Source organism: Fistularia commersonii, chromosome 2 (assembly GCF_037954325.1).
Source record: "Fistularia commersonii isolate RoL2024-O1a breed Wild chromosome 2, RoL_Fcom_v1.0, whole genome shotgun sequence".
In the NCBI taxonomy this organism is placed as follows: Eukaryota; Metazoa; Chordata; class Actinopteri; order Syngnathiformes; family Fistulariidae; genus Fistularia; species Fistularia commersonii.
In genome coordinates, this window is record NC_141285.1 from 22,943,660 (window position 1) to 22,960,523 (window position 16,864).

At 47.7% G+C, this 16,864-nt stretch overlaps 1 protein-coding gene across 2 annotated transcripts in view; it reads left to right on the top strand.

Annotated features, from left to right (window-relative positions):
• slc8a1b (solute carrier family 8 member 1b) overlaps window positions 1–15,277 on the top strand; it is a 117,054-nt gene extending 101,777 nt beyond the window's left edge. For both annotated transcript variants that reach the window (XM_086173587.1, XM_086173596.1), the window contains exons 8-11: window positions 9,132–9,317; window positions 9,645–9,734; window positions 13,931–14,034; window positions 14,789–15,277. In XM_086173587.1, the coding sequence (XP_086029713.1) occupies window positions 9,132–9,317; window positions 9,645–9,734; window positions 13,931–14,034; window positions 14,789–15,061 (653 nt within the window). In that variant the 3' untranslated portion in view covers window positions 15,062–15,277. The remainder of the gene's footprint in view (window positions 1–9,131; window positions 9,318–9,644; window positions 9,735–13,930; window positions 14,035–14,788) is intronic.
• The last annotated feature ends 1,587 nt before the right edge of the window (window positions 15,278–16,864 follow it).

The window sequence follows — 16,864 nt, forward strand, 5'->3', positions numbered from 1 at the left end:
GTTTATATGACGTGTGAATGAAAGGGTGAATGTTGTAAGCCTCCCCTGACAGCGGGACAATCGATCAATAGGTGAATTGGTGTCGCTTTCAGTTGCGGAGATGCGTGCTCCTTTGTAAAAACTCACTTTTCTGGATTCTCGCTCGGCTTCGGGGGGTTTTTGTAATGTGCTGCTAACGCCAGATCGTTTTTATGCTAATTGTCGAGCAGCTTCTCTGCAACAGAGCCCAGGGCTGCGTTCAGCTTCCCTTCAGCACTCAGTCTACCGTGATTTCCGGACTATTGAGTGCACCGGAATATAAGCCACACCAGCTAAAAATAATTAAATGAATATATATATATATATATATATACATATACATATATATATATACATACATACATGTATAGCTGCAGGTGTCCACGTTGTAATGTGAGATATCAAACAGAATTTTTTTTTTCCACTTTTAATTCAATACATACCGGTAACATCCACAAATACGTACTGGAAATGCTTTTTTTTTTTCTAAACAGCGCCTCTGATACGGTTGATGAAAAAGATTAATCATAAATAACAAAAGGAAAAGTCCATCCACCCATCTATTTTCTATCCCCGCTTTGTCCTACTCCAGCTGATCGCTATCTGCGTCTTCCTCCTGGACACTAAAACCAGAAATGTCAGAATAAGAATCAGAAAAAAACTTTATTTTTCACAGAGGGGCAATTGGGGAGCACATGGGGTAGCTGCATCAAATTGTGAGAAAAAAAAAATACATATATATATATGTATATGTATATACATATATATATGTATATAGTAAATAAAAATAAATAATAATTAATTATGAAAAATAAATAAAATAAAATACATTTTAAACAAATGAAGTGAAAAAAAAAAAAAAATTTTGTATATATAAAAAGTACTGTACAGAATTGTGCAAATTGTAAGTAAACCAGCTCTGCATTTACAGGACTGTCTCAGAAAATTAGAATATTGTGATAAAGTTCTTTATCTTCTGTAATGCAATTACATAAACAAATATGTCATACATTCTGGATTCATTACAAATCAACGGAAATATTGCAAGCCTTTTATTATTTTAATAACTCTGATTATGGCTTACATCTTAAGAAAACTCAACTATCTCAAAATATTCAAATATCATGAAAAAGCAATTTTAGTTTTTTTAATTGCATGACAGAAGATAAAAAAAACTTGATCACAATTTTCTAATTTTCTGAGACAGTCCTGTATACAATAGATATCTCATTACACTCAGCAGGGGCTGGAAAAGCAATGAGGGGTTTGCAGGGTTGCTGAGAATTGAGGAGTTGAACGTCTTCGGGACCAAAAGTCGACCTTCTCCTCTGGGATTTGCTGTTTCTTTTACGTCGGTGTCGGTATTGAACGGATTCAGACTTTCACTGTCATTTCATCGGTCCGATGTGACGAGGCGAAATGTTTTGGTGTCGTGAAGCTCATTAGCCCAAAAAAAAAAAAATCCATAAATTAGCCACATCATTGTTTAAGCTGCAGTGTTCAAAGCGTGCGGGAAAAAAAGTAGCGGCTTTCAGTCCGGAAATTACAGTAATTCCGACGCGTAGCCAGACGCTCGCAGAGTTGTTAGCTTTACATTAGCTTTGATATTTGGAAGAGAAGGGCTGCACATGTAGCCTCTCTGCTGTGAGCTAGCCACTTTCTCCACCAGTGACAAGCAACATCAGCTCCTTACTGACTGAAGGAACTTTTTGCAGTTCTCTGAACCTTTTCAGGAATTAGACCCTTCCTCGGCGCAGAGGCAACATGGACTTTCAGTTCCTTGAACCATCTTAGCTCCTACTCCGAGGTAGGCTCTTCCTATGGTTGACTCATAAGACGCAGGTACCTAGCGGTTGGTGGAGCTCATAAGGCGCACCCATCACCAGATACTTCTTGAAGCACCCCTTTTAAAACCTATTGTGGTCACCGCTCAGATGTTTTCCTGCCACAAAATGGACGGACGGGGAGGTCCGGGCTCTTGTGGTCCGATACTCCACTGACGGGTTTCTGTTTTGGCCTGAATAAGTACAGAGTTAGCTTACGCCAGGGTTTCTAGGGTAAGGACATTGGAGCTGGAGAGTTATTAGCTCTCATCGATGGAGAAGAGTTTGAGGCGCAAGTGTGACCTTAGAACATCATCAACGAAGATATGATTATAAGAGGGGTTTATCGTCCCGTTCACCAACATGGAAGACTCCGGATGCGGGATTACATTACAGTCATTTAGCAGACGCTTTTATCCAAAGCGACTTACAAAAATTACAATTCAATAACCGAAGATCCAAAGTACCAGTAGTCGTTATTCAGAAGTCACCACAATACCCATCTCAAAACCTTTTTTTTTGTTTGTTTTTTTTTGGCGGGGGTTGGGGTAGCTAAGTGTGATTATTGGGGTAGTGTTTGGTGAAGAGGTATGTTTTCAGCTCACGGCGGAAGATGGGCAGCGACCCCGCTGTTCCGACCCTTTCCGGGAGTTCGTTCCACCGCTGAGGAGCCGAGACCGGTTGGATCAGCGGCCGGGGGCTCGGAGTGACGGGGTGGACGGTCGCCCAGAGGCGGCAGATCGTAGGGGACGGGTACCCGGAAGGCGAGAACCAGGGACTTGAACTTGAGGCGGGCGGCTACCTGGAGCCAGTGAAGGGACATAAGAAGGGGAGTTGTGTGGGAGAATTTGGGACGGTTGAACACCAGGCGGGCTGACGCTTTCTGAATAAGCTCCAGAGGCCTGATGGTCACTGCTGGGCACCGGCAAGGAGGGAGTCGTGCAGTCCAGACGAGAGACGACTAGAGCCTGGATGAGTATCTGCGCCGTATCCTCCGTGAGGAATCTGCGAATCTTCCTGATGTTGTGAAGGAAGGTGCGACTGCTGCGACGTTCACTGAGAACGACACTTGGTTGTCCTGGACCAAACCCAGGTTTCTCGCAGTTGGGGTTGGCCTTGGAGAGACCAAGAGAAGAATCAGGAGTGCAGGAACTGGTGAATCTTCTCAGGATGATCCTGGTCGGTGACCGCTGACGTGCTCGGTCGTCCTCGGTCGAGGACGGATGGGGGTGTCTGTGGAACACCTGGCCCCGGATGGTGAAAGTTCGAAGGAATGGGGCGATCTGGTTGGCAGGTCTCAGTAATGGAGGAGCGTTGAACTCGCAGCGGGGCCACGGCCGGGGCTCTCCATCAGGGGCCGAGGTCTGGAAATAATCGAATCCTCGCTCCGGTCGGACCGAAGGGGAGTCGGCATCCGCCCGGCCGTCTGCGGGGAAATATTGGAAGTGCGCCGGAGGGTGAAGCTGAGAGATGGTCTTGGAAGATCGATTTCATTTTCCCGTCTAATAAAGAAAAAAGAAAAAAATTAAAACAAACCCGAGGACTCGCCGCCAGGAGAGGCGGAGGGAATATTTACCGAGAAGAAGCGAGGCAGCGGGTCGGTGTTCATTACTTTTATCGCAAGGAAACCGCAAAGCAGCATTTGACAAATCCACGCTGAATCTGAATTACGACGAGCCGGAGCTTCCATTATTTCCACCTTGGCTCAAATATCACTCTCAGACAGAAGCGAGGTGACCCCGGCTTCTGGCAGCTTGACTTGATTCATCGCTACTTTCAGACAGAACCGCTCCAAGACCTGCACCACTCCAGGAAGTAGCTTCCTCCAGGGGAACTCTTTAGTTTTGCATTTCTACAAGCAGCGAAGGACCACGGCGTGATGCTAGCATCTGCAACTCCACGCTCAAAAACCAACCGAAGACGAAGAAGAAGAGGAGGAAGTCGACACGGACACCATGGAGCTGGAAATCCAAAATGGATTTCATTGAAAGCAGCTCCTGAATCGACATGGGGAAGAATCAACATAGAACTGTATATAAAAAGAAGGACTAAAATAGCGAATAATAAAACAGTAAAGATCGAAGAAGTAAAAATAGCTGAAGGTATGTAAAAATAAATGTAACATAAATACATGTGTATTTACAAGTACATGTATATGATTATATGTAATATTTATGTGTATAAGTAGGGGTTGTTGTACAGTACAACATTTATTGCACAGAAGATAATGGAACTATTGCAGAGACGGAGACTTTCGCGCACAAAGACTCCACCGACAGCCAACTGAACACAAGAACACGGCGTTCATGGAAAAACAACCATGGACTATCAGATGGTTGAAGGGTTTCTATCTTCTCCCTGCACTGTGAAGAACCCCGTTAGCCATTAGCTGACACCACACTTATTCTGACCAAATGTAGACGCTCCTCTGCGAGCCCCGGAAACCCCTTTGAGGACAGAAGAGCTCGGACCTCTGAACCTTCATTTCTGCCCAGGGATAAGGGAAGTTTTTAAAAATGACACTCTGCAGTGTCCAAGAAGTATCCAGTTATGAGCTCCACCAATCAGCAAGCACCTGTGATGAAACCCCAAGATGGTTAATTCTTATCGAAATCTTTTTGTCTCGGCAACTGGGCTTGAATTTCTTCGCTTGAAGACATTTCCCTCATCTTCTTCTTCTTCTTCGGTTGTTATGCTAATTGTTAGCATAACATTAGCATAACAACCCCCCCATTCACTCTGTATCTGAAGATCAACTCTTTCATTTACACAACAAGCCACCATAAAGTAGACCCGCAGTTATATTTGGAAACGCCTCTCGGATAAGGGGTGAAACATCTTCGAAGTGAAGAGCTAACACCGGAAGACTTTGAGAAGATTTCCCCTTGAACTGGATGCCTGAGAACCTCCACAGACAAGAAGGTTCCAGGAGCTGAAGATCCCCGGTTCCTCCGGCGAGAAACGGCCTCCTTATCGACTCGTAGATCCTCCGTGCTTTGGATCAGACCAGGACCGTGAGGAGATGTGGGACTCAAAGCCTAGAAGACTTCAAACCCAGAAGGTTTCAAAGCCCGGAGGGCGGACGGATGGATGATGAAGCCACGACTCGGCGGCTCCTCATCCTCCGTCCGGAGAGGCTGTCAGAGATACAGCGGTGGATTTAACGCACACTGATAAGGTAGCTGTGTCTAATCCCCCCCTGGCTGATCCCCCCCAGGCGTATCAGATTGAAACGGAGATTAAAATCACTATAAAAGGACCCTCGGCTGCTTCTTCTTGTCCAGAGACGTCTTCGGCTTTATCTTTTTGTTCCTTATACGCCGCGTGAAATGTCAGCGCTGGACCTCGGAGATGGCGGCCAGGTATTAGCGAGCGACGCCTGCGGGCGGGACGACTCAGACTCCTCAAACACCCGGAGGTTCCTGGTGGATCACCTCCAGCAAACGGGCCCAGATCTAACGGGGAACCTCACCGGGTTCCTTCACGGGCAGTGGTTGTAGTCTCTTCCCTCAAACGTTTGCGACGTCAGAGACGTCACCGGCGTTAATATAGGATTTAGGAATCATTCATTCGTCAGCTACTCTGCTTGTGATTGGGCAAGAGACGGGGTTCACCCTGGACCTGTCAATCACACCTCATACAGAGACATCCAGCCATTCACTCATTCATTCACGCGTCATATAGAGAGTCAACCGTTCACTCATTCATTCACATATTAATCAGTAGAACCTCGGCTTACAAATTGAATTTGTTCTTTGCAAAATATTTGCAAACCCAATCAATCTATGTGAACCCCATTGATCTGTTCTCCAGCCCCCAAAACATCCTGCACTCTTTGGAGACTATTTATAAGATTATTTATTGCAAAAAAAAAAAGGAATTTAAGATAACCTTAATTATTATTTTCTCTTCTTGCCAGCTTTTGTTTCCTTCGCTAAATCAGCTAATGTAAAATCTTCTTGCATATAAGACCCTTGCTAACGCTAAGGCTAACGCTAACCCTATCTCCAGCATGCTGTCATTCATTCAGGCTAAGAATAGCTTGGATGAATGTCTTCCCCTTTCCTTGGTTAACATCGTCGCCCCTTTAGCCTCATCTCACATTTAGCGATTATTTCCTTCTTTAGATGGACTGTATTTCTTACCTTCTTTTCATAACACCACTAGCACCAGCACTTTGAACCCTTTGGGAGTCATAATGAGGCTAATTTACCAAGACGAGCACAAAAAAAGCGTTTTTACAGGACAACGATGTAAACAAATGACAGAGTAGCACGCACCACTGCTGCTACGCTACGACGCAGAAAGCCTTCGACTTTGCGTGTTGTGTGTGTCAGTTTGCGACTCAATTCAAAATTCGACGGAAAACTCAATTTACCCTCTCATTTCCACGTCCGGACGTAGTGTCTCCAATGAACCGCGCTAACCGCTGCTAACCATTTGAAAATCGCTATTCCCTCCAATGGTTATCCCCGGATCGAACCATTCCGGCCGGATCGGGGCCCTCCAGGCAAAACAGAGGGGAAGAAACAGAGGTTGCCTCGAGAGCTGACCCTGAAATCAAACGGTTTATGGAAAGTAAATAAAGCGTAGCTCCGTCTGTGCGCAGACGGCGCCGAGCAGACGGAGGCAGGAAGAAATGAAGTGCCGGCGCTTGTCAGGGTGCGGCGGCGCGTCACCGCTCGTCTCACCAGACGACGGGTTGCGGAGTGGAGATGTTTAGCTGAGGAGGCGGATAAGTGAGCAAAGGCAGCTGTTCACGCCGTCCGTCTTACAGAGGCAACTCCATCGCCGTGGAGACGGGGAAAAACGTTGACCGAAGCAAAGATGGCGGACCGCAGAGCCTGCCGTCGTTGGTGTTGACACTTTTTTCCCGCGTTTGTACCCAGACAGGAAGTGTCAAGACGTACATGTGCGTGTTTTCAGTTCGTCGCAAGAGCACGGCGCCACCTACTGGCCCGGCTTGTGAACTACAGCGCTCCCGGTGTTTCCTACGTCCCGGAGGTCAGACGCGGGTTCGTAGCGAAACGGCAAGCAGGTGATGACACGTACATCCCCATAGCATCCCCATTCAACCGAGTTGCTGCGCAGCCATTGGATCATTAGCATAACAAACCCCACGATTCTCTAAGGGGGGAAAAAAATTGTGTTTTTTCGGTGTCAACCGATTGAAGGCCGGCGTCGTGTGGATACACACGGTTTGTGAAAGGGGAACTATTTCTTGTTGATTTAGAGCGGAAGGGTTGGTACAAAGGATTGAATAGTGGGGAGGAAACGGGGGGCGGAAAAGAGAGTGATGTGCAAATACTCTGCACTTCACTGCCCTCTAATTACAACCGTCACACATCATTCCTCACCTGTGTGTGTGTGTGTGTGTGTGTGTCGAACGGAGGAGGCGTAGGGACACTTGGGGTTTCCATGCGAAACACGAGACATGGCATCTGATGTTTAAATTTCCACTCGGAAGCTGCCACGTTGATATATGTGGGGGAGAAGCTCAGGAAGAACTGTTCATTTTGAGTGAATCACTGAGTCGCTCATGTAGACCCCCAAAGCCGATGAATCGGGGACTCAGAGGGAGCGGCCAGTCGCATCTTGGCGAGCCCACGCAGCCCTCTGGAAAGATTTAATCAGGCAACTAAGTGGAAACATTCGTGTAGGTGGACCACACACACACACACACACACACACACACACGTGCTCCCAGTTCTTTACATCAGCATGGATTTGTTGCAAATGTTAGCTTAAACCACGTTCAGTCTCCAAATCTCCACTTCCAGGTGAGTTTGTTCCCATGGATTTTCCCGGCTAATTTTGTGATTTTCATTCATTCATTCATCTATTTCGCATCGAGACAATCCCAGCCGTGATTGGCCGAGAGGCGGGTTTACCCTGGACCAATCACGGGGCCACATACAGGAGGTTGACTGCAAGCCTCCAGCTCCATTTTACAATCTGGCTGCAGGATAGGAGGAATAAATTCATTGAGCGTATGATTTTTATTTACTTGTCTCTTTTCATTTGCACAGCACTTTGATGGAAAATGCTGTATAGATATAATTTTTTTATTATTATTATTGTTATTTATTATGATCGTAAATACTGCCGACGGGGGTCCGGTCCCAAAAGGTGAGACCGGATTAATGATTTTATTTTGCACCTTGTAAAAAAGAAAAAGTAGCCTGGTGCATCTGTCAGCTCCAGGGGACAGGCGGCGCCTGTTTGACAGCTGTGTGTGTGTGTGTGTGTGTGTGTGTGTGTGTGTGTGTGTGTGTGTGTGTGTGTGTGTAAGAGAGAGAGAGAGAGAGAGAGAGAGAGAGAGATGCCGATGAGCTGACAGGGGAGGCACTACATGAATATAAACAAGCATGTCAGCATGGGTTCTGACAGACAGATGCACACACACATACACACACACACACACACACACACACACACACACACAGCTGTCACAGTAAAGTGTAGGACCAGGATTCATTTTGGATGGGGGACAAATACGACTCATGTGTTCATCTATCAGCAGAACAGAACAGGGTTCCACACACACAGGCAACACACACACACACACACACACACACACACACACACACACAGGCATACACTGGTCGGGTGACCCTGACCTTCGGAGTGTGTGATGGAAAGAGAGAGACAGAGAGAGTGATTAATTTCATAGAGGCATGAAGGGCTGAGGAGGAGGTGAAGGTGTGAAGGACCAGCCAAGGAGAGGGTGGGTGGAGGTGGAGATGGAGGTAGCAGGATAAGGAAAGGAAATGATGAGGGAGAAGCTTCTATATGTGTGTGTGTGTGTGTGTGTGTGTGTGTGTGTGTGTGTATTTCCTATCTCTGAGGAGCTGGAGGCAGCAAAGGTGAAAGTGTGGAGGTTCCTCTTTGAGGAGGACAGAGAGGATCAGGAAGGAGTTCATCAGATGGACAGAAGATGGACATTTGATGTTCTGGAGATAAAGTGAGATGGTTCACGTAGACCGAGGAGGGATGGTGAAGATCTGGGTTGAGGGACGTTGAAGTTGGATGATCTAGAGGAAGACCAGGGAGGAGGTTTATGGATGTTTGGCTGTGGAGCCACCTAGAGGACAAGAAGAAGACGGCAGCAGAGAATCCACGCGGTGCAGGAGATGTTTAGTTTCAGTATCTGATCACCTCCTAAACTTTGCAGTGAGAAGAACTTTGATTACTTCCCAGCTGGATCGACACCTCCATTAGCTGCGCGCTACCACCAGCTGCGATCCAATTCTTCATCTTCTCACCCGTTCCTCCCTCTGCGTCCCGCAGGTGAGGACGACGACGACGAGGAGTGCGGCGAGGAGAAGCTGCCGTCGTGCTTCGACTACGTCATGCACTTCCTCACCGTTTTCTGGAAGGTCCTGTTCGCCTTCGTCCCGCCCACCGAGTACTGGAACGGCTGGGCGTGCTTCGTGGTCTCCATCTGCATGATCGGACTTCTGACCGCCGTCATCGGTAGGTGTCCTCCGTGAAGAACATCATCCCAAGTTATAATCCACGATTTACAATCCCGCTAACGAATACCTCAAACCACAACATAGAATCTCTCTGTTCTCAGTTAGCCAACTAGCTGTTAGCATCACCCTAGAGCTAAATGGCAATGCTAGCGCTGTTAGCTCTGATTTTGTGAGGAAGTAGCCCCGCTGCTGGAGCGCTAGCCACAGCAGCTAATGATGTCATTTTATTGAAGAACAAATGTAGCGCTGTTGCTAGCTTACCTTGTACGGCGTACTTAGCATTGGGAGCAGTTTTTAGTGTTTTTAATCGGCGTGTTGCTTTCAGGGGACCTGGCCTCTCACTTCGGCTGCACGGTGGGGCTGAAGGACTCGGTCACGGCGGTGGTGTTCGTCGCGCTGGGGACTTCCGTGCCAGGTGAGCGTCAACCGCCGCGTCTGCGTTTGCGTGACTGTAGCTTTACGCAGCTGTGCACTCCGGTGCTAGCATCGGAAACACAGCAGTGAGTACTTTTCCCGCAGTAGACTACATAAATACTTAAAAACACACCTCTAATATTGATTTATCTCCATCGCTGTATTAATTATCTTTCTATTGGGCTTTCTGCCCGGCGTTTTTCCCTCCGCTCCTGGCATTTAACTTCATTAGACCTCCACAGTGTCGACACACACTCACACACACACACACACACACACACACACCTCGGGGGTCTTCAATTTAGAGACAGAGATAATTTGTGCTCATCGGGCGTTGCCTTCAGGGAGAGCACCTTGGCATTTTCAAACCATGATGATTCAATCCTCGCATACCTCTCTGCTGCCGCGACGTGCAACATGTTAAATATTATTTTACTCGGTGAATTTTGATTGGACGGTTCATGAAGACAAAGGGATGGAAGCGGAGGAAGTGAGGCGGGAGTGTGTTCTCAGAGTGGAAACAAGGATCGCCTGTCTGACAAGAAAGATTGGAGCGGCTGGTTTAATATGTTTTAACCACAGCTCACATACACACACACACACACACACACATACACACACACACACACGGGACATGTAGCCATACAACCGATACCAGAATGCTAACCTTGACGCATGTCGACAAATAAAAAAAAATGCAAAACTGCAATTACTTTTACAAACCGACACACATTCATACATGCAGCGAGCCTCGAAACAGGTGCACACACACACACACACACACACAGACATCTGCACAGTGACCACCATGTGTTATTAGCATGAGGCTATTTGTCATGTCAGGCTCAGGTGGTCTCTGTCCTCCTATTTAGGGAGCTCGGGGATAAGCTTGATGTATTACACACTATTAAATGCAAACACACAGATCTGTGTGTGTGTGTGAGTGTGTGTGCGTGTGCAGGAAAAGTGATGTGCGCTACCACACAAATAGAAATGTACCTGAGCACAGTTGCATTAATGCTGTTTGGAGAAAATACACACAAACAGGAGCGCGGAGTGTGTCCTGGCGCAGAATGAAAACAAAGCACAGCAGACTTTCTCAGGCTCTCAGCCTTATTAGCGGAACCTCTGGTGCCCCCATAACACACACACACGCATACACACACACACACACACACACACACACACACACACACAGAAACACACCACTACTTCTTTGGCCTTTGTAGTTAATAAAACTCATCTTGTGCTGCAGTTCCGTGATGATTAACCTCGTTTATCACAGTTATCCCATCTAAGACACAAGCACACACACACACACACACACACACACACACACACACACACACGTACAAAGTGAAGAAAACATTACGACAGAAGTGGATAAGAACGCTGACGCGTAAAACAAACAGAGTTTTGCTTTGGTATCGGGGTAAAAGGGGGGCATCTCAAAACTCAGGAGGCTTAAGCACCAGGATGTTGATTAATCTGTTCATTTTTTTATTATTTTCTTTTCAATATTCAGTATTCCAAGTATGAAAAAAAGATCTGAGTGATTAAATGTTGCAATATCACTTTGTCATATTCATTTATTCATTATCTCAACCGCTTACGCTGCAGTTAAAGGGGGGGGGGCAACCTATCCCGGCTGTGATTGGCCGAGAAGCAGGGCTTCACCAATCAGAAGCCCTCTTATAGAAACATACAAGAGTTCACCCTCTCACTCACACACTTCATAGACAAACAACCATTCACACCTCCTATAGAGACATACAGCATTCACCCTTTCATTCACACCTCATATAAAGATTGTTCACCCTCTCATTTCCAAGTTATATAGAGACTTAAAACCCTTCACCCTTTCATTCACAACTCAAATAGACAAACTGTTCAACTTTTTATCAACATGCCACATAGAGACCTACAACATTCGTACCTCCTATTGAAACTTACAATATTCACCCTTTCATCATTTCGAGACCCTCTTGGTTCCACTCTGTATAGAGATATATAACATTCACCCTTTCATTCACGCCTTAAATGGAGAAACACAACCATTCACCCTCTCATTCACACCGTCAGACATACAATATTCACCCTTTCATTCACACCGCTGATAGAAACAAACATCCATTCACCCTCTCATTCACACCTTCAGACATACAATATTCACCCTTTCATTCACACCGCTGATAGAAACAAACATCCATTCACCCTCTCATTCACACCTCCTTCAGAGACATATAACATTCACCCTTTCATTCACACCTTCAATTGAGAAACACAACCATTCACCCTCTCATTTCCACGCTATATAGACTTTCAACCCTCCACTATTTTATTTACAACTCAAATAGAAACAAACTGTTCACCTTTTTACTCACACGCGACATAGAGACGTACAACATTCACCCTCTCATTCACACCTCGTATAGAGACATACAAAATTCACCCTTTCATTCACATGTCATATCAAGGCGTATCAATGTCTGGACAATGTAGGGTTTCCAGTGCATGTGTTTGGACTGTGGGAGGAACCCGGAGAACCCGAGGGAGAACATGGAGACTCCGCACAGGAGTGAAGGTCCCCTGTGGGGATCCAACCAGGGACCTTCTGGCTGGAAGGTGGAGGTTCTCGTCACAGAAGTAATGAGGAATAAGACAGAAGAGAGGAAAGTGTTTGACTGACAGAGAATTGGAGGGAAAGGGCAGAAAACTCTCCAGGCGGGCGTTCTCTCACAGACGGCGCTGCCAAGTGGAACTTGTTTCACACACACACACACACACACACTCACACACACACACGCCGAACATGCGAGCGCCCACGCACTCACCCACTCAGCCACTCAAAGACGCGCACACACACCGATACACACACAGGCTTGACGGAGGGATGGCGTCGGATTGGGCCCAGGTGGCGGCAAAACACACACACACACACACACATGATTAGACACAGAAGCCCCTCTGTCCTTGAAGCTGTAAGGTGTGTGTTGGTGTCCTGGCCCATCGCCTTCTCCATCCTCCATCCATCCTTCCATCCTCCTCTTCCTTTCAGTCTTCATCCCTCCATCCTGCCATCCTCTATCTGGCAAAGCGAGATAACATGAATCACCAATAAAGAGAAGATTCCTAGAGGAATGAAAAGGGGGGCAAGGTTGCTAACCAGACGTTTGTTTGGTATTTTGTTGTTGTTGTTGTTGTTGTTGTTGTTGTTGGACCAAGCAGGGCAATCAGAATTTACCTGTGACCGCATCTTGCAAATTATTGATCCTGGACCAGTTCTGGGATCATCAGGGTACGGGGTGGACAGGGTATGCTTCGTGCCAGGGTCTATCAGAAGATGCTTCTTGGTTGGTTTCTGATCCCTGCGAAAGGTCAAAGTGTGGTCCGTTGTTCTTCTGGAGATGTAGGCACTGTCATCCAGTGGTTTGGGAAACATGCTTGTTGTTAGCGTTAGCGGCTAAAGAGGTGGAGGTTCCTCTTTTGGACTGGGGGGGGGAGGGAGTCCATCAGAGGGGCAATGCGTGGTAGATGTTCTGGATCTAAAGTCAGACTGATATGTTTTGGACATGGACAGAGGAGGGATGGTGAAGATATGAGTAGAAGGAAGCTGAGGGTTGGAGGAGGTCCAGAGGAAGACCAGAGAGGAGGTTTATAGATGGAGATAAAGAGGACAGGAAGTTAGTTGGTGTAAGCGATAAGCATGCAGAGGAGAGGGTTGGATGGTGGTGACCCCTGAAGGGAGCAGCCCAAAGGAAAGGAAGAAGAAGATCACTTGTCAACTAAATGTCAAGATATTACTGTGGAGGTTCTCTTTGGGAGTGAGGATGATGGACAGAGGAGGGATGGTGACGATAGTAGATCCCAGAAAATGTCCTGGAAGACCTGAGAGGAGGTTTATGGATGGACTGACAGAGGACATGATGTTAGTTGGTGTGAGAGAGGAGGTTACAGGGTTACATGGAGGCAGGTGATTGGCTGTGGGGACTCCTAGAGGCTAAAAGAGAAGGAGAAGAAGATCACGTTGATCACATCATCCGAGCTTCCAGCGCTGCATTTTTGTGCAGGACTGCCGCCGCCAACGCTGGATTATCGTTCCTTCTTTTCGCTCTTCCACCGTGATGGTTCAGCGCCACCAGTTGCCAGTTTCTGTATTCACCCGTTTGCCTTTGTGTCCTGCTCTTCCCCCCGCAGATACCTTTGCCAGCAAGGTAGCCGCGATCCAGGATCAGTACGCAGATGCATCCATCGGAAATGTGACGGGCTCCAACGCTGTCAACGTTTTCCTGGGCATCGGGGTGAGTGAGGCTCCTTCGCATATTGATTTGGGCCGACCGCTGGCCGACCGCCGGCCTACCCCGGCCACGTGACCCGGAGCAGATGTTGCCGCCACCTGTTGCCACTGTAAGCCGTGATAGCCGGCACAGCAGACACGAAGGAGGCGCCTAGAATCTTAAAACAGTGTAGACACGGGTTCTGCTGTTGGGTTTATTCATCGGACCGGCGCTCTGATCAACTGGATTTCAAGGAGAATGTACCAGGGCTGGGGGGCCTGGGACTGGAAGGACAGCACCAGTTAAGATCTTCCAGGATCTTCCAGTAGAGGAAACACGTAGCCTAGGGGTGTCAAGGACTGGAAGGAGGTCTGCAATGTAGCACCGGCAGTCAAGACCTTCTTGCATAAACTAAGCAAAGCCTCAAGGGTGTAGCGTAGGCAGATGGACAAGGGGTGGGCGGAGTCAGGGACTCCTTGTAAAGGTGCTTAGGGGACAAATACTTGGTATGTGCCAACAAAGATCTGGAATGCAGAGGGGTTAGATACACCCGGACGGTCGAGGAGAGATGGGAGTCAGGTGTGCAGAAGCATACCCAGGTGAAACATCCAACCTGCAAGGGGAAAAGAGGAACAAGGCCAGGAGCACATCTTCCTCTTGATTTCAGGGTTTGAAGGTTTTGGTTTGTAAACCATACAAGTGAGGTATTTGGACACGTTGCCGCTTCTGCTGTTCACCCCACCATTCGACCGCCTCTGACTGTGATGGTCCTCCGCAGGTGGCCTGGTCCATCGCCGCCATCTACCACAAGAGCAAGGGCCGTGAATTCAAGGTGGACCCGGGCACGCTGGCCTTCTCCGTCACGCTCTTCACCATCTTTGCCTTTATCTGCGTCGCCACGCTGATGTACCGAAGGCGGCCCGAGATCGGCGGGGAGCTGGGCGGGCCCCGGACTGCCAAGGCCCTGACCACGATGCTGTTCGTCAGTCTGTGGCTCCTCTACATCCTCTTCTCCTCGCTGGAGGCCTACTGCCACATCCAGGGCTTCTAGAGTGTCCGGAGGTGACAAAGGGAAAGGCGGTGCAACGGACTCAAGAGTTAGAAACCAAGGGGATATGGATGAATGGCTGGAGGTGGAAGTTCGAGGCTGTCTCATTGATCAAGCCCTCCCTTTACGCAATAGACAGAATATTGGATGAATGGATGGATGTACAGATGAAGGAATGAAGGGTGCGTTAAAGCGTCTGAAACCACAATCGAAGAAAAATCTGGATGCATGGAAGGACAACAACAGGGGCGTCGTAGGAGCTGGAGAAACAGCCCACCCCCCCCCCCCAAAAAAAAAACAAAACAACAAAAAAAAAAAAAAAAAAGGCAGAATGCGTTTCCTAATCTTTGAATCGAAACCAATCAATTTTAAAGTCGTTTAAAACCCCAGTTTTCGAAACATAACGGACCCTCAGTGTCGCAAACACACTTTCACACCGGAGGGGAAGGCGCGGCGCGCGTCTTCGGCCGCTTCCAACGCCCAGAAATCGTGGAAGTTAATGGAGAGGCCCGTCTCGGTCTCCTGGCGAAGGTGCGCGGCGTGAATCCCCTTCTGTTTGCCACCGTAAACCATTTAACAGATGAGAGCAAGAAAGAATAGTAAAAGACCTGTGTTAGTAAGTGCGTGCATGATCAGACGATACCGAAAACACAGCAGAAGAAGACGGATGAATTGTCGCAGCTGTTTGACCACACGGAAGTGTGTGTGTGTGTGTGTGTGTGCGTGCGCTTGAGTGCGTGTGTGTGCGCGCGCGCGCGGCGAGAAGATAGTCGAGTACTGTGAAAAACAAAACAAAACAAAACAAACAAAAAAAAAAACAGAAAAAAATAGCCTCTTGTTTTGCAGCGTGAGACAGAGTATGCTTTCTTATTTAAGGTCTTTTCCGACTATGGCTCTCCCGGGCGCTTGTAGAGATGCTAAGCTAACGGGAAGTCGCGTCAACAGAAAGGAAATGGTTTTTTCGGACATTACTGAGGTTAGCGATGTAAATACAGAGCTGGGCGTATTTTGCAGCTCCACTACTTTCCTTCTGAATGTCTTGAACGCGCTCCCGAACGGGCCACCCTCTCTCCGTTGCTTTATACTGTAGATGTAAATGATTTAAGGTCTTATCCGAATCAAGAAGGGGTTAAGTGTGCTTTTACCTTTAATAAGGCCGGGTCTCAGACGACGCGATGGCCATTCTACCGTTTGAAACTGTTAGAGAAACTATTATCATCGTATTAATATTTAGTTTGATCTTATCTGTTTTTGTTAGCTGTATCTTTTTGTACTGTGGAATTCTGTCGCCGAGGTTTTCCACCGAGGAGGTCGTCGCGCTCTGGTGTCGACCGCGATGGGACTTTCTGATATCACCCTCCCTCCTCCCCGCCGCCGGGTCACTGAGCGACCTCTGTGGTCCCAGAGCGTCTTAAGCACCTCCGGACCGATCCCAAAAAAAAAAAAAAAAAAAAAAAAAAAAAATCCTCAAGGGCTCTGTGAGACTCGACCGCCAATCCCCGTCCCCGACCCTAGTTTTGTCTTCGTTGTCGGCGCCGATCGAAACCAGATGACGCAGATGTGGGCGCCATTTTGGTCGGTGTAGGTTCGTGCTTGAATTGCGAACGGGCTCGAGGGAAACGCCGCCTCGGCGTGCCGTCGGCGGTACCGCAGGAAGCCGGACTTATTTAGAGAAGCGGCCAAAGTGAGAAGATGCTGTTTGCGACCCCTTGGAAGTGGCCGTGTTGACAAACGTCATCTCTGGGAGCTGCACTGCAGAAGGAGTTTGTCCTTCACCACAATATGTACTCCCGGAACGAAGTGGCC